The 27,426-nt window shown below is 41.7% G+C and overlaps 1 protein-coding gene across 50 annotated transcripts in view; it reads left to right on the forward strand.

Moving 5' to 3' along the window:
- Nucleotides 1-5,941: 5,941 nt before the first annotated feature.
- ABI3BP (ABI family member 3 binding protein) overlaps nt 5,942-27,426 on the forward strand; it is a 151,790-nt gene continuing 130,305 nt past the window's right edge. For 28 of the 50 annotated variants that reach the window (XM_083611449.1, XM_083611450.1, XM_083611420.1 and 25 more), the window contains exon 1: nt 5,944-6,137. In XM_083611449.1, coding sequence (XP_083467575.1) covers nt 6,059-6,137 — 79 coding nt within the window. In that variant the 5' untranslated portion in view covers nt 5,944-6,058. Of the gene's footprint in view, nt 6,138-27,426 lie in introns of all 50 variants that reach the window. The other 22 variants (XM_083611402.1, XM_083611435.1, XM_083611407.1 and 19 more) reach the window with 3 other exon arrangements.

Here is a 27,426-nt window from a genome sequence, read left to right on the forward strand (position 1 = left end):
AAATCTTGGATCTCTTCACAGGTATACACATCCCTGACATATAACGCCACTCCTCCTCCTTTCTTGTCTGGTCTGTTTCTCTGAAATAGATTGTATCCCTCCATTATTACATTCCAATCGTGGGACTTATCCCACCAGGTTTCAGTGATGCCTATTATGTCATATTTAGTTTGCTGTACCAAGAGCTCAAGCTCATCTTGTTTAGAAAACATGTACAAGTGTTTTGGCAGTGCTTGGTAACACTGATTCTGTGCTACGCCGTTTTTCTTTTCTAAGAAACAATGCCTTTTACATAGTAGAAGCCTGGACAGTTGTGTTTCACATATTATTGAGGTCTAAGAAATCCGTAAATTTTACAACAATTCTGCTTCCACAAGTACTAGATGTAGCTGTGCAGTTGCTTAGAGTAAGGGAATAACAAAGTAATTTATGGATTTCGTTGTGAGCCTTTTTAAAGGGTTTTCTTTCTTTCTTTCTTTTTGGTAGCAGATCTGAGACAATGTTCTTTGGCATCTCAATTTTCCTGAAACCTTTCAACACATCTTGTGACAGATTTATGGCAAAGATAAGAAGTCCAATAAATGAGTCATATACTATGGAAGCCTCATACAACTGAATGTTTATTTAATCATAAAGTACCCCAACATGTGGGATTTGTAATATACATAGAACAGGAAGTACAGTCAAGTCAACTTTGAAGGGACAGTGGCAGCCAGCTGGTAGATATCATGGGCAGCTAAGACAAAAAATGGAAATAAACTGAGTGATGAGAATTGGACAACTTGTTGTAAATTAGGCTAACTAACTCTTGAAAGATAAAATTAGGATACCCAGACAGGTGGAGCTCAGGGAGACGTGTGTTAAAGACATGGCGTTCAGAACGGATTGGGGGCAAGAGGCTGTTGGTGTCAAGAAGTAGAACCAAATGGGAAAACCCAGCAGTATAGGGCAGAGCCCACAGAAAATGCAGCATTTTAAGAAATCATTTTTATTAAATTTTTATACCACATTTCACCTGAAGATCACGGAGAGGTTTAAAACATAAAGATGCAAAATGGGAAAAAACAACATAATAATAAAATAAAATAAACCATGGGTTGCTTAATTAGTCAAAGGTCTGGAAGAAGAGGAATGTTTTTGCCTGGTGCCTAAATATATGCAATGAAGGCACCAGACAAGCCTCTAGGAAGAGTAGTCCACAAAATGGGGAGCTACCACTGAGAAGTCCCATTCTCGTGGCACCAACGAACTCATCCAATATATAAGACTAGCCCACAGGCCAGCCAAAGACATTTTGCTGCCTGAAGCAAAGGACAAGATGGCTCCCCTTTCCCACTCAATGGGCAGGCAGTTGAATCTCAATTCAACATTGGTGATAGGGTAGCATCCCCCACCATACTCAAGGCAGCAAGCCAGATTGGAGGCGGGGAGCAGGAAACAGGCATATGTGAACAGAAAGGAATCAGCCACCTGAGACCATTGCCTCACTCTGCCCAATGGTAGGGCTAGCCACGTTATGCCAAAGTAAACAGCAGTCAAGATCCTAGTTATGCCACAAGCATAAGGAGTAAAAGTGCATAATATAAGCAGATGAGTTGTATATATGCTGCAGATTATGGAAGAACTAAGCATCTAGAATACATTCTAGGGAAAAATATTTGGTGAATCCATGGACATAACTCTAAAACTGTGCAAAGCTGGTAACTCCAACATGAACCTAAGGGCAAGACAATAGGTGAAATTATGACAGAACTGAAAACATAGGCAGAGCAGATCACTCAAGAAACTGAGCCAATTCTTTAAGGTCCAAAACAGAAGTAACATGGGAAATTTATGATTTGATGTTAGAGCTTTTTAAAAGTGTTTGAAGCAGATGCAGGAAGCTCTGATTTTGATAGCAGTAGCAGTCCTGTTAGAGGAGTGGTCACTTAATCCCTTTTCACTGTGCCTTTTTGATGATGCTCTTTTCTTAACCCAAGTTGCTTTGCTCAAGTTGCTGTGAGCCCCATAGCAGAAAAATTATAGACGTATCTTGGAAGTCAAATGGAATCCGTTCCAGAAGTCCTTTCGACTTCCAAAATATTTGGAAACCAAAGCGCAGCTTCTGATTGGCTGCAGGAAGCTCCTGCAGCCAATCAGAAGTCGCAGAAGCCCCGCCGGGCATTCAGCTTCCAAAAATAGTTCGCAAACCGGAACAGCCACTTCTGGGTTTGCGGCATTCGGGAGCCAAAATGTTTGAGAACTAAGCTGTTCGACTTTCAAGGTACGACTGTACTGCTATCTGGTAGCTTCTAACATAGGTAATAGCAGCTCAAGATAGCAGTTTATTTCAAAATAATAGCATGGTGGAAAGGAGTTAAATGGAATGGGGAAAAGTTTAAACACCGCTTTAGCTGATTCACCGGACAAAATTGGGTAGAATGGGGCGGGGGAGGACAAGATTTCTACACACACCCCTCTCTTACCTCACCATCTCTTTCTCATTCATACACACCCACCCCACTGTTTTTCACTGACTCATTTCAGCACACTCACCCTCCTGAACCCTATTCCAACTCTGACTGATTTGGCTGCTGTTAAAGATGTTTCAGCCTGTTTCCTCTTCCCTGGGCTACACAGCTTTCAGCTGAGGGCTAAACAGCAGGCCTAGCTCCCATGGCTATGGAACCTAAACATGAGTGGAGAAAAACTCCAGTCGAATGTAATCGAACACTGGTGAGGGCTCATCATTGAGTCTATTTAGTGGCAGTGAAGGCAGCAAAGAAGGCATGCTTTGCTGCCTCCATTGCATCCTTGCCAGAAGCAGTTTAATCATGCTGGCCACATGACCCAGAAAGCTGTCTGTGGACAAATGCCGGCTCCCTTGGCCTGAAGCAAGATGAGCACCGCAACTCCATAGTCGTATTTCACTGGACTTAACCGTTCAGGGGTCCTTTATCTCATTGTGCCATCCAGCAGAGCATTTCTTTGTAGTGCAGGGCCTTTTACAGTCTGGCCCAAAGGAGGTGACACAACTGACTTGTATGCAAAGCATTTTGAGAATAAAATCACTTGCATCCATTGGGACCTTCACTGTTGCAACAGATGAATCTCAAAATGTGTCCAGAGCACAGTCTAATCCTACTACAGTGGTACCTCGGGTTACATATGCTTCAGGTTTCAGACTCCGCTAACCCAGAAATATTACCTCGGGTTAAGAACTTTGCGGAGGCGGCGTGGCAGCAGTGGGAGGCCCCAACAGCTAAAGTGGTGCTTCAGGTTAAGAACAGTTTCAGGTTAAGAATGGACCTCCAGAATGAATCAAATACTTAACCCAAGGTACCACTGTATATTGGATGAGTAGTAAGGCTTGAAGATGTGGACAAGGTGCTTGGATTGGTCCAGGTTGACCACTTGTGTTCTAGACTCTTGCCTCTCTTGGCTGATAAAAACTGGTAAGGAGGGCTGGACCAGGAAGGTGGTTAATGCCTTCTTGCAGGGGGCCTGCCTGAAGGAAGCAGTGGTAAGACCATTCCTTTAAAGGTAAAGGGACCCCTGACCGTTAGGCCTAGTCGCAGACGACTCTGGGGTTGCGGCACTCATCTCGCTTTACTGGCCAAGGGAGCTGGTGTACAGCTTCCGGGTCATGTGGCCAGCATGACTAAGCCACTTCTGGCGAACCAAAGCAGCGCACGGACACGCCGTTTACCTTCCCGCCAGAGCGATACCTATTTATCTACTTGCATTTTGACATGCTTTCGAACTGCTAGGTTGGCAGGAGCTGGGGCCGAGCAACGGGAGCTCATCCCGTCGCGGGGATTCAAACCGCCGACCTTCTGATCAGCAAGCCCTAGGCTCTGTAGTTTAGACCACAGTGCCACCCGTGTCCCAAGACCATTCCTTAAGAAGCCGTAAATGAGGAAAATCTAAGTAATTACTGGCCAGTTGCCAATTTCATCTTCTTGGGCAAGGTTCCTGAGTAGGTGTCATGGACCAGATCCAGGCACACTGGGAGAAAATTGTTCTAGATCCATTTCAATCAGCGTTTAGGCCTGATTTTGGCACAGAAAGTACTTTGGTCACCCTGTGTGATGACTTATGTCAGGAAAGAGACAGGGGAAATGTGTCCTTGTTAATTCTCAACCTCTCAGCAGCTTTTGATACCATCCACCATAGTACCCTTTTGGAGCAGTTGTCCCTCTTTGCCGTTTAGCTGTCTGGCCCAAGCTTGGGCCAACATTAAATGTGCTGGGCTGCTACTGCTGCCACCTATCTGCACTTCTAAATGTTGAGTCTGAAGCAGCACACATACCATAATATAGCCTCTTCTGGGGCTAATTCTTCCCTATAAATGCATGACCATCCAACACGCATGCATGTAAAATAAATAAATTGTAGGGAGGGAAAACAGCTTTAAACCAACACCTCATTTGGCAATCAGTCTCAAACCTGAACAGCTGGCTATGCCAGTCAAAGGCATGGTCATTTGGGAACCCTGCTAGTTAAAGGATGTTCTCCAGATCCCCAGAAAGACATCATACCCAAAGTAGGAAAGGATGGAAGGTACCAGAACAGAAACAAGGAGAAGAGGAAATGTTAATGACGCTCCGGAGACTCTTCATTGCAGTCAGCTAAAGCAGTTTCTTCAGAAGAATGGCTTGAACAGTCTGGTATACTCAGAGCTGACTGAAGACATTTTGCTGTCTGTGGTGAACTTGAAAATGGTGCCTCCCTGGGAATTGTAGTTTGTTAAGGGTGCTCAGTTACAGCATGGGTAGGGAATATCAGGCTCAGGGACCAAATGCAGCCCTCCAAACCTCTCTGTCGGGGCTCAGGCCACCCCCTCTCCACCTCAGTTCTGCCCATGCTGTTTATTGATGATGAAAGACCATCTCATTGGACTGAGAGGGTGCTGGTGTTCAGGAAGGCTACACTAAGTGACACCTCAGTATGAATGCCTTCAGTATTATCAGTGACATTGAAATATCACCATCCAGCTCATCAGTTACAAAATCCAAGGCTAAGCAGCCTTCCTCTTTTGGAACAACAACAAAAAGAGGGATACGTGGGGGGGGACTTCATCAAGAACCTCCTTTTGACTCAGCTTGTGTTCAATTCTCCTACTACATTCCCCTCTCCCTGCCAGTTCTGGAAACACTGAGGTGAGTCTGTCTTTGCTCAGCAACTACTCCTGGATAAGGTGGTGTTAAATGATTCAAGTGAGATCTAGGTGATTGGGTTGATGCTCAAAGAGAAGATTGGGAACTCCCTGACTCTCTTACAGGCACCAGACTCTTCCCTCTCCATGGCATAGCCACTTGGCACATTTTGTTCACAACTCCTTTGAGTCAAGGAGGTCTCAGATCTTGTCTGTCTAGTGCTTATTACTATAGTTGTGACTTTGTACCTGACTTAGGTCTCATTGAAATAAATGAGTCTTTAGCATGCCTATGTTTTGGATTATGTTTATTAACTATATCTTATCTGGCTGCATGCTTCTTTTGGTTCAGAGCTTTAATTTGATGTTACTTTTTTTTTTTTTTTTGCAAAGATTGGTTGTTTCTCTTCATTTACCACTTCATATTAATGACTTTATTCATTAAGCATGTTGCATTGTTTCTTGAACACATCTGCTTTGTATCCACTAATCCCCCCTTTTTCTTGTTAAATCAATTAGGTCAAGCTTTGTTTTCTATGTGCTTTAAAAGTCTGTTTCCACAGACTTCTACTTAGTCTCCTTAAATACAGTAACATACCTTCCTTGTATAATTATTCCTGCCAATCTAAACGGGAAGCACAAGTGATTGCACGTTAAGATTTTGTAAATCTCAGCGATGGAGTGCTCAGTTGACAGCAACAGGAATTCTGTTTCAGGCAAGAGATTGATAATATCATTTGTATTTTAATTCTCTTCTCATTTGAAGTGAGATGGTGTGATGTCATACTGTCTCCTCCCACAGTGTAAACTAAACTCCTGTCAAAGTTTTGCTGCCTCTGTGACAGAGAACAGTTTTGCAGCTTGCATTACCTTGCATGACACCCTCAGCATCTTTAACTGTACACGTTTGGGTTTGAAAGCATGATATCAAGGCTGGTCTTTCTCCTTTTCTGTGGAAATATTGCACTAAACCTTGGAAATGCTCAGAAATTGCCAAGAGGCAAGTAGATGTGATATTTTTATACTTTATTTGAGGGTGAGGGGGAGTGATTGGTCTTAATGAGACAATCTTGTTTTCAGCATGTGTGAAAGGAGAGTGAGAAAGAAATGTAATGGGGGAAAGGGCAAAAATCATGTATGAGAGAATAGCTTAAAATTCTTTCTCAAAACAAAGCAAATGATTTGTAGTTTCATGATTCCAATGAGGAAATCTGTGTTGCAAACTAATGAAAACTTATTTTGCTGGCTGTTTGCACATTTACTTCTTATTCACACTGGTGATGTGACCACTAGGAAATGTGGGTGGGGTGCACCCCATCTTTGTAAGGATTCTGTTTTTCAAAGTGCTTATGTTTTCTACTTAAATGCATGTTTGGAAGAGGCAAGGGGGTGTTACAAGAACTGCACTTGATTTCCTTCTCTGTAGTCTGAAAGAAGATATGTAAAATCTAAGGCATAACCCCAATTCCTATTAATTTAATTTTATCTGTGTTGTTCAGGCAGTTGGCAAGTATTCTCTTGCTACAAAAAACATCCAGCTGTAATGTAAAATTGATACCATATTTCTAAATCAAGAACAAGAAATACTTTGCAACACCTTGGCACCAAAGCAGCATGTTTCACTACAGTTTGTGGACTTGACATTTTTCTGTTGACTTTGCTGAAATGCTTTTTAAGTACACAGTGTGCTTTGCAGATGCTTCAAGAAGACAATTTTTAGGAGAAACATTATTATTATTTTCTTTTTAAATGTTCAGTTGCTTAGAGGAATGCTAAGTCAGAGAACAGCATCCATGAAGATGTCTGTATGACCAAGCTGAGGTCATAACAGCAATTTTCTTCCACCTGCAAAATACTGAATAATCCTTCATCTTGACTTTCCTTCTGAAAGTTTGCAATTTTGGAATGCTATCCTGTTTATCGTTGAATGGAAGTTGTGTTCATTATCCTTCCTGATGAAATATATTAAGTTGTAACATAGACTATATTTTTGCACTGCTCCTAGATAAGTATTCCTTTGGTGTGGGGCTATACCTCAAATTCTGAAGCATCTAAACATTACAAAATACATGAATATAGGTTCACAGTTAGCAGTGTCATTACACTCTGGAGTTAAATAGTATGTATTGTCTGCATTTGGAATATGGATCTTTTCCAAGGCGCAAACCTTGCAGATGGTTTTATTTGTCTTTCCTATCCATTTTTGTGGGATGATAGCCATAACCATCCTTGAGTGTAGATTTCTGGCAAGGAAAAATGCTTTGCATTTTATGCTTGAGTCACTGGAGGAATATTCCCCCAGTATAGTAAAACAAAGCCACAAGTCTACCTCTCAAATTATGTCAACAGCTGAGAAACTTGTGTATTATTCTTCAGTTGGTTTCAAATGACTCTCCCTTTTGGAAAAGAGTAAGTGTGAGCAGCCACACCAACATCTATAGCTGTAATATGAGATTATTTTTTATTGTTGAACACGCTGCACATTTTAAAAAACTATTATTTTGCTGTGTTGACTATTCAGAAATATACCGAAGGGTTGTGTCCTTTGTCAAAACATTTCAGTTTGGCTGGAATTGCATTCTAGAAACAAGATATGTCTCTTTGTTCCACTGTCTTGTCAAATAAAAAAGTCAAGGCACACTGAAGTGCAAACAATGCACAGTTTTCTCAGTATTGTTTAATCCTATTCACAAGGCACACATATAAATTCAGCATAAGGACTGAAAGGAGTGCTTTCAAGTCACTTCATAATCCCTATGAGATTCTCTTGCCAGATTTATTTCTGGGTAGACTTAACCATTCCAATGTCTGAACTTTCCCACTCTATGGTTCTAGAATCCCAGCACTCTGTTTTCCACGCCAGGATGTGAAATCTACTTCTTCCTGGCCTTATGTCATGAAATTGGATTTCCTTTCCCTGGTACAAGCAAGGAAAGAAAATTTGCTTCCTGCAGCTGTGGGAAAGAGAGCCAGTGAGACATTTGTATGCCAATTGCTTGCAGGGCCATTGGAGAAGCTGTTTGCACAAATATGCTATTCCTGAAGCTTACAACGTGAAGGTTTTACTTTCTGAGGTGCTCCACTTCCACAGGCACCTGACTGAATATCATGATGAGAAACATCTGTTTTAAAATGTCAGTTTTGGAATTGTCAGCAGGGAAAATACTACTTTCTGTAGGAGTTATTGGAAAGTTGGTTTGCTACTTAGAGAAATGCAGTGGAAAGAGAATTAATAACTGCACTCATCACTGTATGAAAAAACAAGTTATGTGACTGCAAAAGCAGGTGTGCAAAGGTTAGCTCATTATGTTTGCACATGCATGATTTTGACAGACTATCCTAATGTCACATAACTGGTCTGTGACTTTTTGCAGTTAGAAGTCACGGTGGTTAATGCTAGTAGAAAAAAAATCTTTTCTTCCACCCTCTGCCTTCACTTTAAACATAACAAAATCACTTGTGTCTTCTGACACTTTATTTTAAAACTCTCCTGTGTACCTATGAATAGGATGGTTCTGTTAAACAAATGCTTTGTAATTTACACTGTTATTACTTACTTAATTTCAGTCCTGCCCTTCCTTCTCCCCACAATAGCTCAGGGCAGCAAACACCAAAATGGTAAAACAGCAAAATTACAAATAAACAAATCCATATAAAACAAGTAAAAACATTTTTAAAAAACATGTAAAACAGTCACGTAGCCTCACAGCTTATAATTTTAAGGTTGCCAGGAACACTATTCAGCCCTCAAATGGCTGAATAAACAGGAAAGCTTAAAAATTACTACTCTCAAAATTAATAGTGAGGGAGACAGAGGCACTTCACCAAGGAGGGCATTCCATAAATTGGAAACAACCACCAAGAAGGCCCTGTCAAGTTCAGTGCCAACTGAGCAGCACCAGTTGAAATTTAAATGTTATTTTTATGCAAAGGCAAGGATTTTCAATTGAAGTCGCACATAGTTCAGCTGTTTATGGGTATTTTGAAGGAAGATATGGCTTTCTCAGAGGAATTTAGCAACCAGATAACACAGTTACCAGTCCAGAAAAGATCTCTGCCACTGTGCTATTCAGCAAGCAAAGTGTGTGTATATGTGTGAGAGAAGTAGTGGGAAGGCTGTATGAGTAGTCAGAGGCTAGTTTGGTGTGTGTGTGTTAATGGGCCCACCCACCATTGGCCACACTCTGTCCATTGCCATCCACACCCTCTCACCACTGCATGTCACCTTCATGGGCAAAAAGCTTGCCTAGTCCTACTTTACATAGCTATGATCAGAGCATCTTTCACCAAGAGCCTCAGCACTTGCAGGCATCAGTGTAACTAATAAGCCTGGTTACAGCAGACCTTGAATTGTGTGAACCACGTGGCATTGCAATCTACGAAATGTTGACTATGGTATGCCATTTATTTAGCTTTTGGGCATGCATTAGTGCCAGCTGCTCTCACTTATAGTCATGGCAGCATTCATGCTGAGCTCACCATTGGCAATGCTGGTGCTGTTGCGTAAATTTGGTAGCAGATATGGCAAGTGCTCTGTGCACAGTGGAATGCAGGTAGCTAAGTTGGGTGAAAAGAGTTGATTTAGTAGCTTGGTGCCACGCAGGTTTAAACTGGCAGGTAGATTTTATCAGCTGTTCAGATAATTCAGGAAGAGAGTGTCTCCAATAGGAATGAGGTGTGGTTTTCTTCCCAAGCTATTTTGGGTTATGACGGAAGGGGACATACTGCTGCCATTCTGAAAACCAGGGTGACACAATCACCAGCTCTGGCCATTTTTGCAACATCCTACAGATTTTGAGGAGCAGTACTACTGTTGCTTTTAGATGTGGCCATTAAAGGCTTGATGTCTGCCAGCTGGACGTGTGCATGAAGCAGAAACAGCTTGTAAATATGAAGGTGTGGTGGCAAATAAAAAAATTGGAAAGGCTAGTGCTGGTTGCTGTCGTAGGATTAAATGTTGGCTGTATGGACAACAGAAAAGGGGACCATGCAGGGTTACTTTTTCTCTGAATTTTAAGGACAGGGTTTCCATTAGGCAAACTGTTACATCACCTTGGGTGGCAGGAACAGGGATAGTCCTTCTTAGAGCAAGACATTTTGACTGAACTGGCCTGGGAAGAAACAGTTGCTTTTCCACAGCAGCTAGAAAATCTCTTTAAAAACCACTTAAAGGTTTAAAGTGAACTTTGCAGCTTTAAACTAAACATAGAAGATAGTTTCTCACGCTTGCAGAGAAATGGCAGTGTTGCAGACACTCCCAAGGCCACCTTGCCCAAAATGTTTTGCTGTGAGGAAGGACCCTCCTTGGGAAAGCAAGGCAAAGAGGAGGGGAAAGCAGAGAGGCAGTCAGTGTCACTGCCACATTTAGCAGCAGCAAACCACTTTAAATAAGTATGGGATGTGGGAAGAGGTGCTGCAGGGGCAGTGGAGCCGCCCACCTCAGTTGGCACAATGTCCAGCATCAGCCCTGCTGTCCAGATTCTCCCAGCTGCCAAAGCTAGCAATAATATTAAGAACATACTATAAGCCTGCTGGATCAGGCCAATGACCCATCTAGGCAAGCATCCTTTTGTCACAGGGCCAGACAGATGCCTGTGGGAAGCATGCAAGCAGGACATGGGCACCGCAGCACTCTGCCTACCTGCAATTTCCAGCAACTGGGAAGAATTCCTCTGGCAGTGGAGGAGGAAGATGGTCATCAGGGCTTGTAGCTACTGATAACCTTATGCTCCATGAATTACTTCTTCATGCAGCACATAATTGTGCTATGTGGAACAGGCATCCACAGGAGGCAATGGTGAACCCCAATTTGAATGGCTTTAAAAGAGGATCAGAGGAATTCATAGAAGATAAGTCTCTCCATGGCTACTAGCCATGTGTGCTGAGCCTGGGGGGTAACCCGTGAAACGCGGTCCAGGACCAGTCCAGAATCCGAAGGTTCTGCTGGGAGTCAGTCCAACAGGGCCAAGGCAGGACACGAGGCAGGAAACCAGGCAAGGCAAGGACAGGTACAGGATCTCAGGCAGGATCTAGCATACAGCGATGTTGCTTCCGCAACCTGGGGTGGGGTCCGACAGCCTTTTATCTTTGTTGGGGTAGCGGCCGGTCCTGATCCGCCAGTGACTCACCTCCCTGTTTTGCCCAAAGGCAAGCACTCCTCCTGTGAGTACTCAGGTCTCTTCTTCTCTCAGACCTTATTCTCTGTAGCTCGGGAGATGTCAGTGGGTTACTAGACCCAGGGGCCGCCTCAGCCTCCCCTGACCAAACCAGTAGTGGAGCAGCTGTAAGTGATGGCCCAGCTGAAGGCAACGAGGTAATCCCCACATCTGGAGCCAGGGCAGGCTCAAGCCCCTGACTCAGCCCAGCTGGTGTTTGTTGCAGGGGTACCTGTGCAGACTGGGACTCTTCAGGATCAGGCCTCAGACTTGGTTCAGATAATGCCTGAGGCAAAGGATCCAATGCAGAGCCCGAGACCCAGGCCATCACACCATGATGGAACCTATGCTCTGCCTGCATGATCAGAGGCAGCATGCTTCTGAAAATGAGTTGCTCAAAACTGCAGGGAGGTAGAGTGTTCTTGTGCTTGGGTCTAGCTTGCAGGTTTCCCACAGGAATCTGATTGGCCACTGTGAGAACTGGATGCCAGACTACCCATAGTCCTGATTCATCAGTCTCTTCTTAGGTTCTTATTCTGGAGGCAATTTTGCCTCACACCTTCTTGGCATGGAATGAGGCACCATGGGATCTTTTTGGACAGGGGCCACCAAATTAGTGGTAAGGAAGCTAGCATTTATATGGTTTGTCTTCTCCCAAATGTGACATCTTCATCAGACACTTCATCCCATTTGTAATTGTGGGTGTAGCTGGTTGCCTTCTGGAGGACGCATGATTTTATAAAGAAATGATTGTTGGTCTTTCTACTGTTTGGGGGCAACCATATCTTTTTGGTTTCTCCATGCTGCTTGATTCAGCTGGGATGCAGTGGCATATTTCACTTCCCATTCAGTTTTGTCACTTGTTGGCAGGTAGTGTGGGCAAGTAAGAATAGGCTTTCGTGAGCACTAGGAGGCATCTCACAGAAGGTGGAGAGAAGTCTTCTCAACCTACCTCTTATTGCTGGCTGGCTTGAGGGGGGGGAGGAGGGGAGGCCTTTTCTCACTGAACACTGAATAGTGAGTGGAGGTGAGATGGAACAGCATAAACACAAACTCAGGTTGCATTTAAAGCAGACCCACAATGTATCATCCAGCCTTACGAAGCCAGGGCAGTGTTGCCCAAGGCAGAAAATCTGGGCTTCCTCAGAGTTTCTTCCTGCCATTTATTCCTGCTGGGAAGAGTTAGATTTTGAGTCAGCCCATTGCAGATCCTTGATTAAATAAATATGATCCCTTAATTCCAATGGTTGTCTAGTGTCTTCATTCCAGGGGTGTGGTGGCAATGAAACTTTTAGCTGAATTGATACTAGAGCACTCCTTATTTTTCACATTTTGATTTGATGATTCTTTATTTCATTGAGAAGGTTGATCACCTTTTGGGATTATTTTGTCAGCAAGTTCAGGTAGATCTTCTGAACTGATTATGCTTATTCTGCATTGGTGCTGAAACAGTGTTGCTCTCTGAACAGTCAAAAAGGGCAGTCTAATTCTGACGCCAAAGTGCACCAGAAGGAAACTTTGTTATTACATGTTCCCCAGTGTATTGAAACATTACTGTGAGCAGTTTGAAATAAAAACAAATGCTCCAGTTTTTCCATAGTGCCTCATATTCTTATTAGCCTTCAGGCTGTTCTTACAAGGGTGCCTCCCAGAACTGTGTTCAGTAAGGCAAGACTAACTCATCCAACCCCAAATACTTCCTGGGTTTGAGGGGACAAGTCAGCAAAGTAGATCAGATGACAGATTTAGCTTTACCTGACTACAATGACAAAAGAGTTCCAAGCTTCTTGAATTAAGTCTCAAACAGTATGCTGATTATATGCGACTCTGTAAAATAAAAACATTCACTTATTGACAGAAATATAGTGAAACAGAAAACACTTGGCATGATATGGAACTTGGTAAACATTGCAGAGTAAATACTATGCAGCTAAAAAAGAATCTGTGATATAGAAACAAGACCAAACAAGTTGGGTCTTAGAGTCTGTTTTAGATGCTTTATTGTGCAGCAGACTATTGCTCTGTTTCCCATTTCCTGGAGCTTATTTTGTAAAGCTGGTGAACTTTACCAGGTAAAGAAAACATAATGCTTTTGCTTTTATGGACGGCGTAGCAAAAGATGAGTTTACAGATATTCATTCTCTAGTGTATTGTGGATGTTGTGTGTGGTGGAATGAGCCAAGATGCTGTCTGGAAGTGCAGTGGAAGGCAGTCATGTTAGAACTGGAACCCATAGGCAACAAAATGTAGGTCAACTTTTTTCTTACTCTCCCCAAGGACAAGAACCAGCCAGCATTTTAGAATTAACACCAGATGACTAGCCTATTCCTTTTCTCTTTTGTTTGCCATAACCTTCCATTTTCATTGCTATTCCACATACCCCTTTCTAGCATGGCAAGAAATCTATATTGGTGTTAACAAATGCTCTTAAGCTTGTATCATCTTAACCCTTTTCACCATTTTGCAGTGTAAACAAAAATGTGTGTGAAGGTGCAGCAGACTCCAACATATGCGCCTTCAGTCTGAAGAACCTCCCTATTCAAGAACCCTGTAAAAGCAGGTTCCCAAAGGCAGAGCCCACTATGCGTGTATGGAGATGTCTTGTCAAATGGTACAATCAGTGGGTTGTATCCAGTGTTGCCATTCCACTCACATAACAGATTTCCACTTGCACAATGGAACTTCCCCCTCTCATTGCACACAAATGAAGGTAATGGATGGTTGGTGAAGGACCCTGTGTGAAAGGCAGGGAAGGGAAGCTCCCAGGTGAGAGCTGGGAGGGTTCACCTCTTTTTGTGTCTTAATAAAATCTTATTTTTTACAAAGGAGCTTTCCCCCTCCCTATGTTCCCTGTCCTGTGCAGGCCCTCATGGAGCCTCAAAATCTGCCCCAGAGGGTTGGGAAGACCCTTCGGAGCACCTTTGGAGGCAACATGATGAAAAGAAGAGAAAGTTCTGCGGCACAAGTTGAATGACATTTGCACAGCACTATGTCAAAATCCTATGAATATACATAAGGGAGATACAGTTATGAGGTTGCCTTCAATACAGGCATCTTCATTGTTGTTGCTGTTGTTGTTGTTTAGTCGTGTCTGACTCTTCATGACCCCATGGACCAGAGCACCTTCATTGTACCCATGGATAAATGATGAGAAATTACCTTGTGGTGAAAATAAACCTAACTGATGCAATGGTTAACTTTGATTTTAGCAGAAGAAGCAAGGTGAATGGTGTGAAATAATCAAGATAAATAGGAGAAAGGTCAGAATGGATTACCTATGACTTTCTCAGTGAAATTACCAAGTCTAATGCTATCCAACAGTATTTCAGTTTACTAACTGGGATATTGATGGTGCACTAGAAAATACTCTCAGGGTGAGGTGTGTTTTGTTTTTCCCTTTTGAAAGTTCAGCCTTTGCCCCAGTTGCTAACCCTAGAAGATGCACTTGTGTGCCAATGCCTGGCAGCCCTGTGCCACCCACTGCTCTCTATTACAAATCGCTTGTTATTTGGCTCTTTCAAAGAGTATAGTTAGCTGTAATCATTTCTACATTTGATCATCTGTGTTGCATTAGGTAACACTTGCCCTTAACCTCAACATGTGCTTTCATTTATTTTTGTCAAACAATGTAATTTCTTACAGTGTATTCTGTGGCAGCTGATAACTTTGACTTTTTACATTTATTTATTTTTTGCTAAAGGTTTTCTGGCTTCCACGTAATATTTATAATAATTGTTGGCTGTAAGCCATACATGATCCTATAAAATTGCAGCACAACTGTATTCTAGACACCAGCCCCAGCAGTACAAAAGTCATACAGAATTCCATGGATTTACCATTTACTGATTTGAGGGGAGACTTTTAAAGCAATGTCAGCTTCCTGAAAATGGGCATTAGAGTTAGGAACATAGGAAGCTGATACAATCAAATGTAATATAATAAATAAAGGAAGCAATACAAATGCAATTAAAAATCATACAGCATCTAGCACAGAACAATGCAACCATACAGCAGGCAGAAAAATAATATTAAGTAGTCCTCCAAGACCATCAGCAATTTTCAAGGGTCCTTGCGTGGGGGCAATTTTGGGAGCCACTGTCCTCAGTCAACCTGAAAATGCTGGGAACTGCTGACATGCAAAGCTGAGCTGCAGCCCTTTCTGTTAAAATTACCTTGATTATTAGTTCCACAGCAATTGAAAGCACAATCCTATATAAGCTTACATAGAAGTAAGTCCTACAGTATTAAGTGTGGCTTCCTTGCAGCTAAGCATACATAGGATTTTACCCTTAGACACAACATTAATCTATATCTTTGAAATGAAATCATTGCTTATTTCTGAACTGCCTGCTTTCCATTTCCATTTTCAATTTTAATATATGTGCTAGTTTTGCAAATAATTTGTTGAAGGTGAACTGCAAGTGCTCTTCGATGTGCACTATACTGTCATTAATACTGCAGCTGAGTTGGTGCCGAAGTCCATGTTACATTCATTTATTGGAACACAAGGACTGTTATTCTGAGCCTGAGGTAATCTAGCTGAGGATTTTCTTTCTGGCTAAGGATAGCACTAGATGTTTCAGAGTAGTCACATGATGAAGGAATGATTTATCCCCTCTTGTATGTGCTCCATGAAGTATTTATTTAAACTTGTCCTGTGACTGAATGCTGAACTTGAGAAAATGGCCAAGAGCACAAGTAAGAACCTTTTCCAGCAAGGTTTCAGTAAGAAAGTGCTAAAACTTCTCTTGTTAAAGGTATTCCAGACGCTGCCAAGTTGAATTTGAAGAAGCTTGCTAGATCAGCATAGGAAGAAGCTTGCTAGATCAGACCAAATGTCCATCACCTCAAGCATCCTGCTCTCCACATGGGGCAGCCAGATGCCTCCAAGAAGCCAACAAGCAGGGCATAAGCTACCCACTCTGCAGCTGCTTCCACCAACTTGTGGGCATAACTCATTATGACTGATTGTCATTCAGGAACCCATTAACCAAATATTTGTGTAACCCTCCTCTAAAGCTATCCATGTTGTTAGCTGTCACCATATTTTGTGGCAGCAAAATCCATAAATTATGAGTTTCTTTGTCTAGTCTGAATCTGCTAGCAATAAATTTCATTGAATGACAGGGAATTTCTAGTGTTACACTCCACCAGCTTTTGTGCCCTCTTTGCTGTGTGTCTCCAATTAAAATCGCCCACACAAAATTACAGTAAGCAAATGCAGCGCCATAAACACATGTCCATAATTGCTCTTACCAGAGATCTCTATAAACTTGCATGCCACATAATTGTGACATGCAGTGACTTTACTTTGGGCAGGGCAAGGATAGTTTAGGACAAAGGCAGTTTGGATTTGATATCCTACTTTATCAATACCCGAAGGCGTCTCAAAGCGGCTAACGTACTCCTTTCCCTTCCTTCCCCACAACAAACACGCTGTGAGGTGAGTGGGGCTGAGAGACTTCAGAGAAGTGTGACTAGCCCAAGGTCACCCAGCAGCTGCATGTGGAGGAGCGGGGAAGCGAACCTGGTTCACCAGATTACGAATCCACCGCTCTGAACCACTACACCACACTGGCTCTCGCATCCTTTGCAGGGAACCCTTGAGTCCTTCCCTTATCAAGCAGAATTAGGCCCTTAAGTGTAACGCTCTTATAGTTTTGGAGTGGCAAGTGAGACAAATGCAGGCAGCTCTGCACCACTTGCTCTGCTTTATTTAAGACGATTTCCACCCTCCTCTTTCCTACAGTCACAGGACTCAGGGCAGCTTGCAGCAACTTACAAATCAATAAAAGCATCTTCAAAATAATCATCAGTTTTCTATTTTTATAAAACCCCACTCTACTTGCCCTACAAGTCCAGATGCTTGCAAGTCCATGCAGCCCTTGCTCTGCAGCAGTCTTTCAGGCAGCAGATCATTATAAGGGTCTAGGCAGGGGCAGGCCTGAGGCAAAGTAAGACAGTTGCCTCTAGTAGCAGAAGCTGGGAATGGAGAACTGGTGCTATCAGGCCTTTGCACACTTCCCTCACTATCTGGCCAGCTGCTGATGCTCCTGCCACCTACACACCCATCCTGTGAAACTCCTGTTCAGTATGGGAAACTCCAGTGCACCTGACCAATCGCCATTCCTAGTTCTGAGGAAGGACCCTGTTATGTACTGAGTTGAATAGGATCCAAAAGGCAGCAGTCTGATTGGTCCTAGAACAATAGGATTCAGAATGCAGCAGTTTGATTGGTCCTAGAACAATAGGGTCCAGAATGCAGCAGTCTGATTGGTCCTAGAACAATGCAGCAGTATGATTGGTCCACAGGAGCCACCCAATCCAGCTCCAGGTGGAAGTGAATCCACAACCTGATTGGCCTACAGGAGAATCCCAGAATTAGCCAATCACGTGCAGCCCATTGTGTAAATAATGTATATAAAGCAGATATTTTGGGGGAACTTTGATTCCTCACTACTATGAGCTGAATAATGAGCAAGAAATCCACACTCAACTCTGAGTATATTTCAGACCCCATTCATTGGAGTGAGGGATGGGTTCTGCTCCTCCTACAGCTGCTCCCACACTCCTCTGCCTCCTCTAACAGTTGTTTTGCTTTTGCTGCCATGGCAACCCTGCCAGCGTAAGCTCTCTTCTCTCCTCCTGAGAAGGGTGTCCAGATTGCCCTGGAAGAGACGTGTCTATGCTGCTTTGCTGCAGCAACTTGAAACACCTTTTTACAAAAAAATTCTAGCTACAGCAACGAAGCAATGGCAGGTCACATAATCTTGTTGGCTGCCTCACTGACACAGAACACTGCTGGTGTGGCCACCATGTTAGCAGCAGCAAAATGGTTCATTGTAAAGTAGGAGCAGGGTGGTGAGGGACAAGGGCAGCAGCAAGAAGTGGTTAGAGACCATGAAGGACAAGCTTTTCCATCTACTTTGCCTCCATCTCTCTGCCTTGGATTCTTCATAGCTGCAGGGAGGAAGCTGTGTTGCGATGATCAAAGGCATCACCTCTGCAACGATGCCTTTCAGAGAGCGATTCCTTCAGCTCTCCCTTGATGGGGCTTAGCACAATCTTGCCAATTTAGCTGCAGTAGTGTCAGCCTTCTTTTGCTCCAGTACAGTTTAAGCGATGTCTTGGCATGCGGCTGTAATTCAGTTTTGGTAACGCTACTATTACTATAGCAACAAGATAAGAAGTTAGCACTGAAGTTGTTTCTTCCTAGCACATAGAGCCTGGCTTTGGATATGGAAAAATGTAACTATTTGTTGCTGGGTTAGCTTAGGGAAATCTCTCTTATTATGTATATTCAGTACATTCCGTCATCCACATTTTTGTTATTACACAAGACTGCTCCTTTTTTTCGGATAAAAGGAAATTGTGGTTAGTACCAAAACACACACACAAAACCGAGAATTCCTAGAAATGTGCCTTCTCTTTTTGAAGTCATTTACACATGTGCTGGAAAAGTTTTGTTTATTCCATGCCTCATTTCAAGCCTGAAATTAGCAATTAATAAGCACATCTTTGTAAAATACTAGCTAGTGAGTATTCAGGGAAAACACTGGCAAGGATGAGCAAACCAAAATAAATCCAGGCAAGACAGGTGAGTGCATCTGTTTGGGAGAAACTGCCTCCTCGAAACAGGGTCACACTTTCCATTAAAGAGCAGGTTGGAGGTGGGATGTGCGCCTAGATTTGGATTGCTTCTGTGTGTCCTGATGACAATTGTGTCAGGATTACATTTGATCAACCCTGCCTTATAGGCCACTTCCTAGGGTTGCCATATTTTGTTTTTTTTTTTTTTTTTTAAATAATTTTTATTACGTTTCTTTTCATAATTTTGACAATTCAATACAATACAGAAAAACCCAAATACAAGAAACAATTTTTGATTTTTTTAACAAAAAAGAAAACCATTGGACTTCCCCACACCTTCCAGATCTGCGTTCTTTGTAGTAGCAATATCAGCAATTTGTTACCTTATTTCAAACCTTGTTGGAACTTTCCATTATTATGTACCCATATTCAGTATATTGTATCTTAACTTTGTTACCTTTTAAAATAAACATAAAATGTTTGATTCACATTGACTTCTTTTCTCATTTGTCATTAATTTTACCATTTGCTTAATCATATTTGCTAAAGCGTAACCTTTCCAAAAACATGCACTGTCTTAAAGTTCATACAGCTTATAGTATTTTTGCAAATAGTCTTTAAATTTTTTCCAATCCGCCTCGACTGATTCTTCATCCAAATCTCGGATTCTGCCGGTCATTTCAGCTAGTTCCATATAGTCCATCAACTGCGTCTGCCATTCCTCCAACGTGGGTAAATCTTGTGTCTTCCAATTCTTTGCGATGAGTATTCTTGCTGCTGTGGTAGCATACATAAACAAAGTTCTATCTTTCTTTGACACTTTCTGGTCTACCATGCCCAGCAGGAAGGCCTCTGGTTTCTTGGGAAAGGTATACTTAAATACCTTTTTCAGTTCATTGTAAATCATTTCCCAGAAGGCCTTCACTTTTGGGCAGGTCCACCAGAGATGAAAAAATGTCCCTTCTGCCTCCTTACATTTCCAACATTTGTTATCAGACAGGTGATATATCTTAGCTAGCTTGACTGGGGTCATGTACCACCGGTATAACATTTTCATAATATTTTCTTTCAGGGCACTACATGCCGTGAATTTTATCCCGTTGTTCCATAACCTTTCCCAGTCTTCAAACATAATGTTATGTCCGACATCCTGTGCCCATTTTATCATGGCAGATTTAACTGTCTCATCCTGTGTATTCCACTTAAGCAGCAAGTTGTACATTCTCGATAATACCTTAGTTTTTGGTTCTAACAATTCTGTCTCCAATTTCGATTTTTCCACTTGGAAACCAACTTTTTTATCCAATTTAAAAACCTCTTGAATTTGAGCATAGTGTAACCAATCTCGCACCTTATTTTTTAGTTTATCCTTACTCTGCAGTTTCCAGTTGTCTCCAATTTTTTCGATTATTTCCCAATATTTCGGCCAATAGGCCTCCATATTGGGTCTTTTTCGAGCCTTGGCCTCCACTGGTGATAGCCACCTCGGGGTTTTACTCTCTAATAAGTCCTTATATTTCATCCAGACTGCAAAAATTGATTTTCTGACAATATGATTTTTGAACAGTTTATGAACCTTAACCTTGTCGTACCATAGATATGCATGCCAACCAAAAGCATTATCAAACCCTTCCAGATCCAGGACATCAGTGTTTTCTAACAAAAACCAATCTTTCAACCAGCAGAAGGCTGCAGATTCATAATATAACCTCAAGTCCGGCAGGGCAAACCCTCCTCTTTCTTTCGAGTCAGTTAGTATTTTAAACTTTATTCGAGGCTTTTTGCCCTGCCAGACAAACCCAGATATATCCTTCTGCCATTTTCCAAAACATTCCACTCTGTCCACGATCTGTAGGGTCTGAAACAAAAATAACATTTTCGGCAATACATTCATCTTTATAGCTGCTATTCGACCCAACAAGGAAAGTTTCAATCTTGACCAAATTTCTAAGTCCTTCTTAATTTCCGACCAACATTTTTCATAATTGTCTTTAAATAAGTTCAAATTTTTGGAAGACAAATAGATCCCTAGGTATTTCACCTTTTTAACCACATTTAATTCTGTTTCTCTCTGAAACCCCTCTGTTTCTGTAGATGTCAAGTTTTTGGCCAAAACCTTAGTCTTTTGTTTGTTCAACTTAAATCCTGCAACCCGACCAAACTCATGAATAAGTTCTAAAACTCTTTTTGTACTGGGTTCTGGCTCCTGTAATGTCAAAACTAAGTCATCTGCAAAAGCTTTCAGTTTATATTGTTTCACTCCGACCTCTATCCCTTGTACCAACCGGTCCTCCCTAATCATGTTCAATAGCACCTCCAGGACTGAAATGAATAAAAGAGGGGATAGAGGGCACCCTTGTCGTGTCCCTTTTTCAATTTTAAATTCCTCCGTCACCACATTGTTCACTATTAATTTAGCTTTCTGTTCTGAATAGATTGCTTCTATTCCATCTTCAAACCCCCGTCCCACTCCCATCCCTTCCAAATTTTTCTTCATAAACTTCCAAGATATATTATCAAATGCTTTCTCCGCATCAATGAAGATTAAAACCGCCCTTGTGTTCCTATTGGTTTGCAATAGTTCCAAAATGTCAATGATGTTTCTGGTATTTCCATATAAATGTCTACCAGGGAGAAAGCCAGCTTGGTCCTTGTGAATTACTTCATTTAAGACCTTTTTAAGTCTGCTTGCTAAAATGTCTGCAAATATTTTGTAATCCACATTCAGGAGTGAGATGGGACGGTAGTTCTTAAGCTGGGTCTTTTCAGATTCTAGCTTGGGTATCAATGTGATGAATGCTTCTTTCCACGTTTCCGGTGCCCTCTTCCCCTCCATGATCTGGTTACATACCTCCATCAAAGGCTGTGTCAAGTAGTCCTTCAAAGTCTTGTAGTATTTGGAGGTAAGCCCATCCGGGCCTGGAGATTTGCCAAGTTGCATATTCTGAATGGCACCTTCAATTTCCTGTTGAGTTATTTTACAATTCAAGATTGATCTTTTATCTTGGGTTATTTTTGGTAGTCCATTTATCCTTAAAAATTGATCTATCTCCAACTCTTTCTGAGGCCCTTGTGCATAAAGTTCTTTGAAGTATCTGTGGAAGCACTTCCTGATTTCTTCTGGTTTCTGAACCATTCTTCCTTCAATCTCTAGATTTGTCACTGTATTTAACTTTTGTCTTTTTTTCAGCTGCCAAGCTAGCAGCTTTCCACATTTGTTTGCTGATTCAAACGATCTTTGCTTCATCTGTTTGATTTTCCATTCGATCTCTTGATTTATCAGTTTAGAGTATTGTGCTTGATGGAATTTGATTTCTCTCAGCACTTCCTTTGACTTGGGATTGGTTCTCAGTTTCTTCTCACCTTGATATATTTTCTCCAATATTTTATCCTTCTTTCCATTCCAGAGCTTTTTCTTGATTGTATTTTGTTGTATCAGAAACCCTCTCATAACGGCTTTACTTGCGTCCCAGATCATTCTTTTTTCAACTGTAGTGTTCAGGTTGATTTCAAAATAGTCCTTTAACGTTTTTTGGGCCTTTTTCACAATCTCTTGATCTCTTAATAAGGTGTCATTCATTCTCCATCTGAAGGAACCGGTTTGGGTAAGTCTAAGTTCTAGTTTCAAAGCATTGTGGTCGGAGGACTTCCGGAGGCGGCGCGAAACTGTAATGGCGGTCCTCTTCTAGTCTGAAGAGGGGCTCCGCAGGAAAGGGTCGTTTCGCTGCGGCACAGCGACGACCCATCAAGAAAAACCACGAGCAGAGTGAGCTCGTGGCCGTGGGACTCGGCGGGCACCTGGAGCGACCCCGAAATCGCTAAAGGAACCCCGTAAGGGGCTCCGGAGTGAAAGAGGGGTAGCGGTGCTGTGAGTTCATCGCTCTTTCTGCGGGAGTGAAGCCGCGCAGCTGTTGCAGATGAGCGCCGACCTTTCTTCCTTTAAAGATTCGACTGAAACAACAAACCCGTGAGTAAGGACGTTAAATTCGGCAGTAAATTCTTGAAAAAAATTTTGGCTGTAACCGGGAGACGTTAAAAAGGAAGTCCGCCTCCCGGAGCTGCTTACAAGATCAAAGCAAGGGATCAGAGAAGCGAAAAGCGGCTGAAAAGGGATGTTTTAAAGAGGGACTTTCATGCACTTTCAGAAGCGACTGTTAACGAGAAAAGATAGACTTATTTGTGAGCAATTTTTTAAAAGGAAAATTGGAGCGATCCTCCCCAGTAAGATCATTCAAAGCTAAATTCCAAATCGTCGGGCTGCTGGAGGGGAAACTGTTTAACTGCGGAACTGTTACAAATTGTTACAAACTTTTACAGACGTATGGATACCCTTGAGCTTTTGAGCTTTAACAAGCTGGACTGGATACAAATTGTAGGCACCTTTTTGAAACTTTGTTAAAAGTTTAAAGTACTCTGCAGGACTTGTTTATTACCATTTGGGACTATTGCATTTCTGTTTTTTAACATACAGGGGACTTTAATGGCGGAAAAGTTGCCTTCTTCTTTTTGAAACTTTGGTGGTACTCCCCCTAGAGGATTTTGGGAATATAAGGCCTGGGAACAGCTTTTTATGTTTACTCTCTCTCACTGGATTGTTTTTAAATTGGATCTGTCTTTCCCATGGGACAATAACAATTTGACCTTGAACATTGACTGATGAGTGGTACAGGAAAGACAAGAGCAGCCAAAGCCAAGGAAGCTAAGGAGAAGGAAAAGGAAAAAAAGCAGGCACAGCTTGTACAAACAACTTTGACTCAGGGACGCAGATCATCAGTTCCAGCTGTGCTGGGCGTACAAAAGGCAGAAGCCGAAAAGTCTAAAATTCCAGCAGAGGAAGATATGGCAGCAGGAGCATCTGAGGGAGTTCTGAAACAAATCTTGGAGCAGTTGGCAGCATTAAATCAAAAGGTTGACAACCAATCATCAAAAATTGACCAAGCTACATCTTCGATCCAGAAATTGACAGATCAGGTTTCCCAGCATACACAAGCAATTGAAAAATTGCAAGGAGCTACACAAGAAAACCGTAATTTGGCTGGGGAAGCTGTTCAAATTGCAACGGCAGCTAGAAAAGAGGTCGAGGAAGTTAGAGGTGAAGTTAAACCTTTGCATAAACAAATTGGTGAACAACAAGCCTACCTCTCGATGGTGGAATTGAAAAATCGTGAGAATAACCTCAGATTAAGAGCAATCCCAGAAATTGAACAAGAAGATTTAATTGGATTTTTGACAACAGAATTTTCAAAATTCTGGGGCATTAAGGAAGAAACTGACTTTAAAATAGTGTCAGCTTTTCGGCTGGGAAGATTGGTAAGGAAGGACAGACCCAGAGATTGTTTGATAATTTTGAGATCAAGGGAAGAGAGAGACAAAATATTAGGCCTACATTTCGCAAATACATTGGTGATACAAGATAAAAGGGTGGAAATTTACCGAGACATCCCAAAACAGTTATTGGACTTGAGAACCACTTATTCAGAACTGGCAAGACTGCTGAGAATCAACACAATTCGTTATAGGTGGGAGTTTCCACAAGGGTTATCATTTACTTATAAGCAGAAGAAGGTAAAGATAAAAACACCAGAGGATTTACAAAAGTTCCTGCACGATCACGGTGAAGATCTCCAAAAAGAAGCAGCAGCACTTTGTCCTCTACCACAAGCTGGGATTCCGCCTGGAGGCGGAGCAGGCCCTACACCCTCGGGACCAGAAGATACATCACTCTAGGTGTAACAAAACAGTACAGGATGTCTCTGCAGCTACTTAGTTGGAATATAAATGGCGGAAATTCTCCGGAAAAAAGAAGGAAAATATTTCACATATTGAAGAAAGAACAATTGGACATTATTTGTTTACAAGAAACCCATGTGACCAGGCTTCACAGAAAAGTCTTAGTTAACAAAAGACTAGGCCAAGAATTTATTTCATCAGACAAGGTTAAGAAAAGAGGCGTGGTGATATATGCCAAGGAGAGCCTGGCACCAAAATTTGTATTTAAAGATGAGCAAGGAAGAATCTTGGCGATTGAAATCCAGACACAAGGAGAAAAAATTTTGATATTAGGAATATATGCGCCAAATGACGGGAAATCAGAATTTTTTAAGAAGCTGCATGAGACCATGTTGGACTATATGGACTACAACAACATCATAATGATGGGAGACATGAATGGAGTGGTATCTACACATATGGATAAGTCTCAAAATCAAAACTTAACATCAGATGGCAGACTGCCTAAAACTTTCTTTGAACTGATTGACAATTTGGATCTGATTGATATATGGAGGACAAAAGACCCCCTAGGTAAAGAAGGAACTTTCTTCTCTGAGGCCCACCTGTCATGGACAAGGATCGACCAAATCTGGACATCTAGAGGGCTGGCACCCAAGACTAGAAAGGTGGAAATCTGCCCAAAAACATGCTCCGACCACAATGCTTTGAAACTAGAACTTAGACTTACCCAAACCGGTTCCTTCAGATGGAGAATGAATGACACCTTATTAAGAGATCAAGAGATTGTGAAAAAGGCCCAAAAAACGTTAAAGGACTATTTTGAAATCAACCTGAACACTACAGTTGAAAAAAGAATGATCTGGGACGCAAGTAAAGCCGTTATGAGAGGGTTTCTGATACAACAAAATACAATCAAGAAAAAGCTCTGGAATGGAAAGAAGGATAAAATATTGGAGAAAATATATCAAGGTGAGAAGAAACTGAGAACCAATCCCAAGTCAAAGGAAGTGCTGAGAGAAATCAAATTCCATCAAGCACAATACTCTAAACTGATAAATCAAGAGATCGAATGGAAAATCAAACAGATGAAGCAAAGATCGTTTGAATCAGCAAACAAATGTGGAAAGCTGCTAGCTTGGCAGCTGAAAAAAAGACAAAAGTTAAATACAGTGACAAATCTAGAGATTGAAGGAAGAATGGTTCAGAAACCAGAAGAAATCAGGAAGTGCTTCCACAGATACTTCAAAGAACTTTATGCACAAGGGCCTCAGAAAGAGTTGGAGATAGATCAATTTTTAAGGATAAATGGACTACCAAAAATAACCCAAGATAAAAGATCAATCTTGAATTGTAAAATAACTCAACAGGAAATTGAAGGTGCCATTCAGAATATGCAACTTGGCAAATCTCCAGGCCCGGATGGGCTTACCTCCAAATACTACAAGACTTTGAAGGACTACTTGACACAGCCTTTGATGGAGGTATGTAACCAGATCATGGAGGGGAAGAGGGCACCGGAAACGTGGAAAGAAGCATTCATCACATTGATACCCAAGCTAGAATCTGAAAAGACCCAGCTTAAGAACTACCGTCCCATCTCACTCCTGAATGTGGATTACAAAATATTTGCAGACATTTTAGCAAGCAGACTTAAAAAGGTCTTAAATGAAGTAATTCACAAGGACCAAGCTGGCTTTCTCCCTGGTAGACATTTATATGGAAATACCAGAAACATCATTGACATTTTGGAACTATTGCAAACCAATAGGAACACAAGGGCGGTTTTAATCTTCATTGATGCGGAGAAAGCATTTGATAATATATCTTGGAAGTTTATGAAGAAAAATTTGGAAGGGATGGGAGTGGGACGGGGGTTTGAAGATGGAATAGAAGCAATCTATTCAGAACAGAAAGCTAAATTAATAGTGAACAATGTGGTGACGGAGGAATTTAAAATTGAAAAAGGGACACGACAAGGGTGCCCTCTATCCCCTCTTTTATTCATTTCAGTCCTGGAGGTGCTATTGAACATGATTAGGGAGGACCGGTTGGTACAAGGGATAGAGGTCGGAGTGAAACAATATAAACTGAAAGCTTTTGCAGATGACTTAGTTTTGACATTACAGGAGCCAGAACCCAGTACAAAAAGAGTTTTAGAACTTATTCATGAGTTTGGTCGGGTTGCAGGATTTAAGTTGAACAAACAAAAGACTAAGGTTTTGGCCAAAAACTTGACATCTACAGAAACAGAGGGGTTTCAGAGAGAAACAGAATTAAATGTGGTTAAAAAGGTGAAATACCTAGGGATCTATTTGTCTTCCAAAAATTTGAACTTATTTAAAGACAATTATGAAAAATGTTGGTCGGAAATTAAGAAGGACTTAGAAATTTGGTCAAGATTGAAACTTTCCTTGTTGGGTCGAATAGCAGCTATAAAGATGAATGTATTGCCGAAAATGTTATTTTTGTTTCAGACCCTACAGATCGTGGACAGAGTGGAATGTTTTGGAAAATGGCAGAAGGATATATCTGGGTTTGTCTGGCAGGGCAAAAAGCCTCGAATAAAGTTTAAAATACTAACTGACTCGAAAGAAAGAGGAGGGTTTGCCCTGCCGGACTTGAGGTTATATTATGAATCTGCAGCCTTCTGCTGGTTGAAAGATTGGTTTTTGTTAGAAAACACTGATGTCCTGGATCTGGAAGGGTTTGATAATGCTTTTGGTTGGCATGCATATCTATGGTACGACAAGGTTAAGGTTCATAAACTGTTCAAAAATCATATTGTCAGAAAATCAATTTTTGCAGTCTGGA

This window comes from Podarcis filfolensis (assembly GCF_964270895.1).
Source record: "Podarcis filfolensis genome assembly, chromosome: 4".
Taxonomy (NCBI): domain Eukaryota; kingdom Metazoa; phylum Chordata; class Lepidosauria; order Squamata; family Lacertidae; genus Podarcis; species Podarcis filfolensis.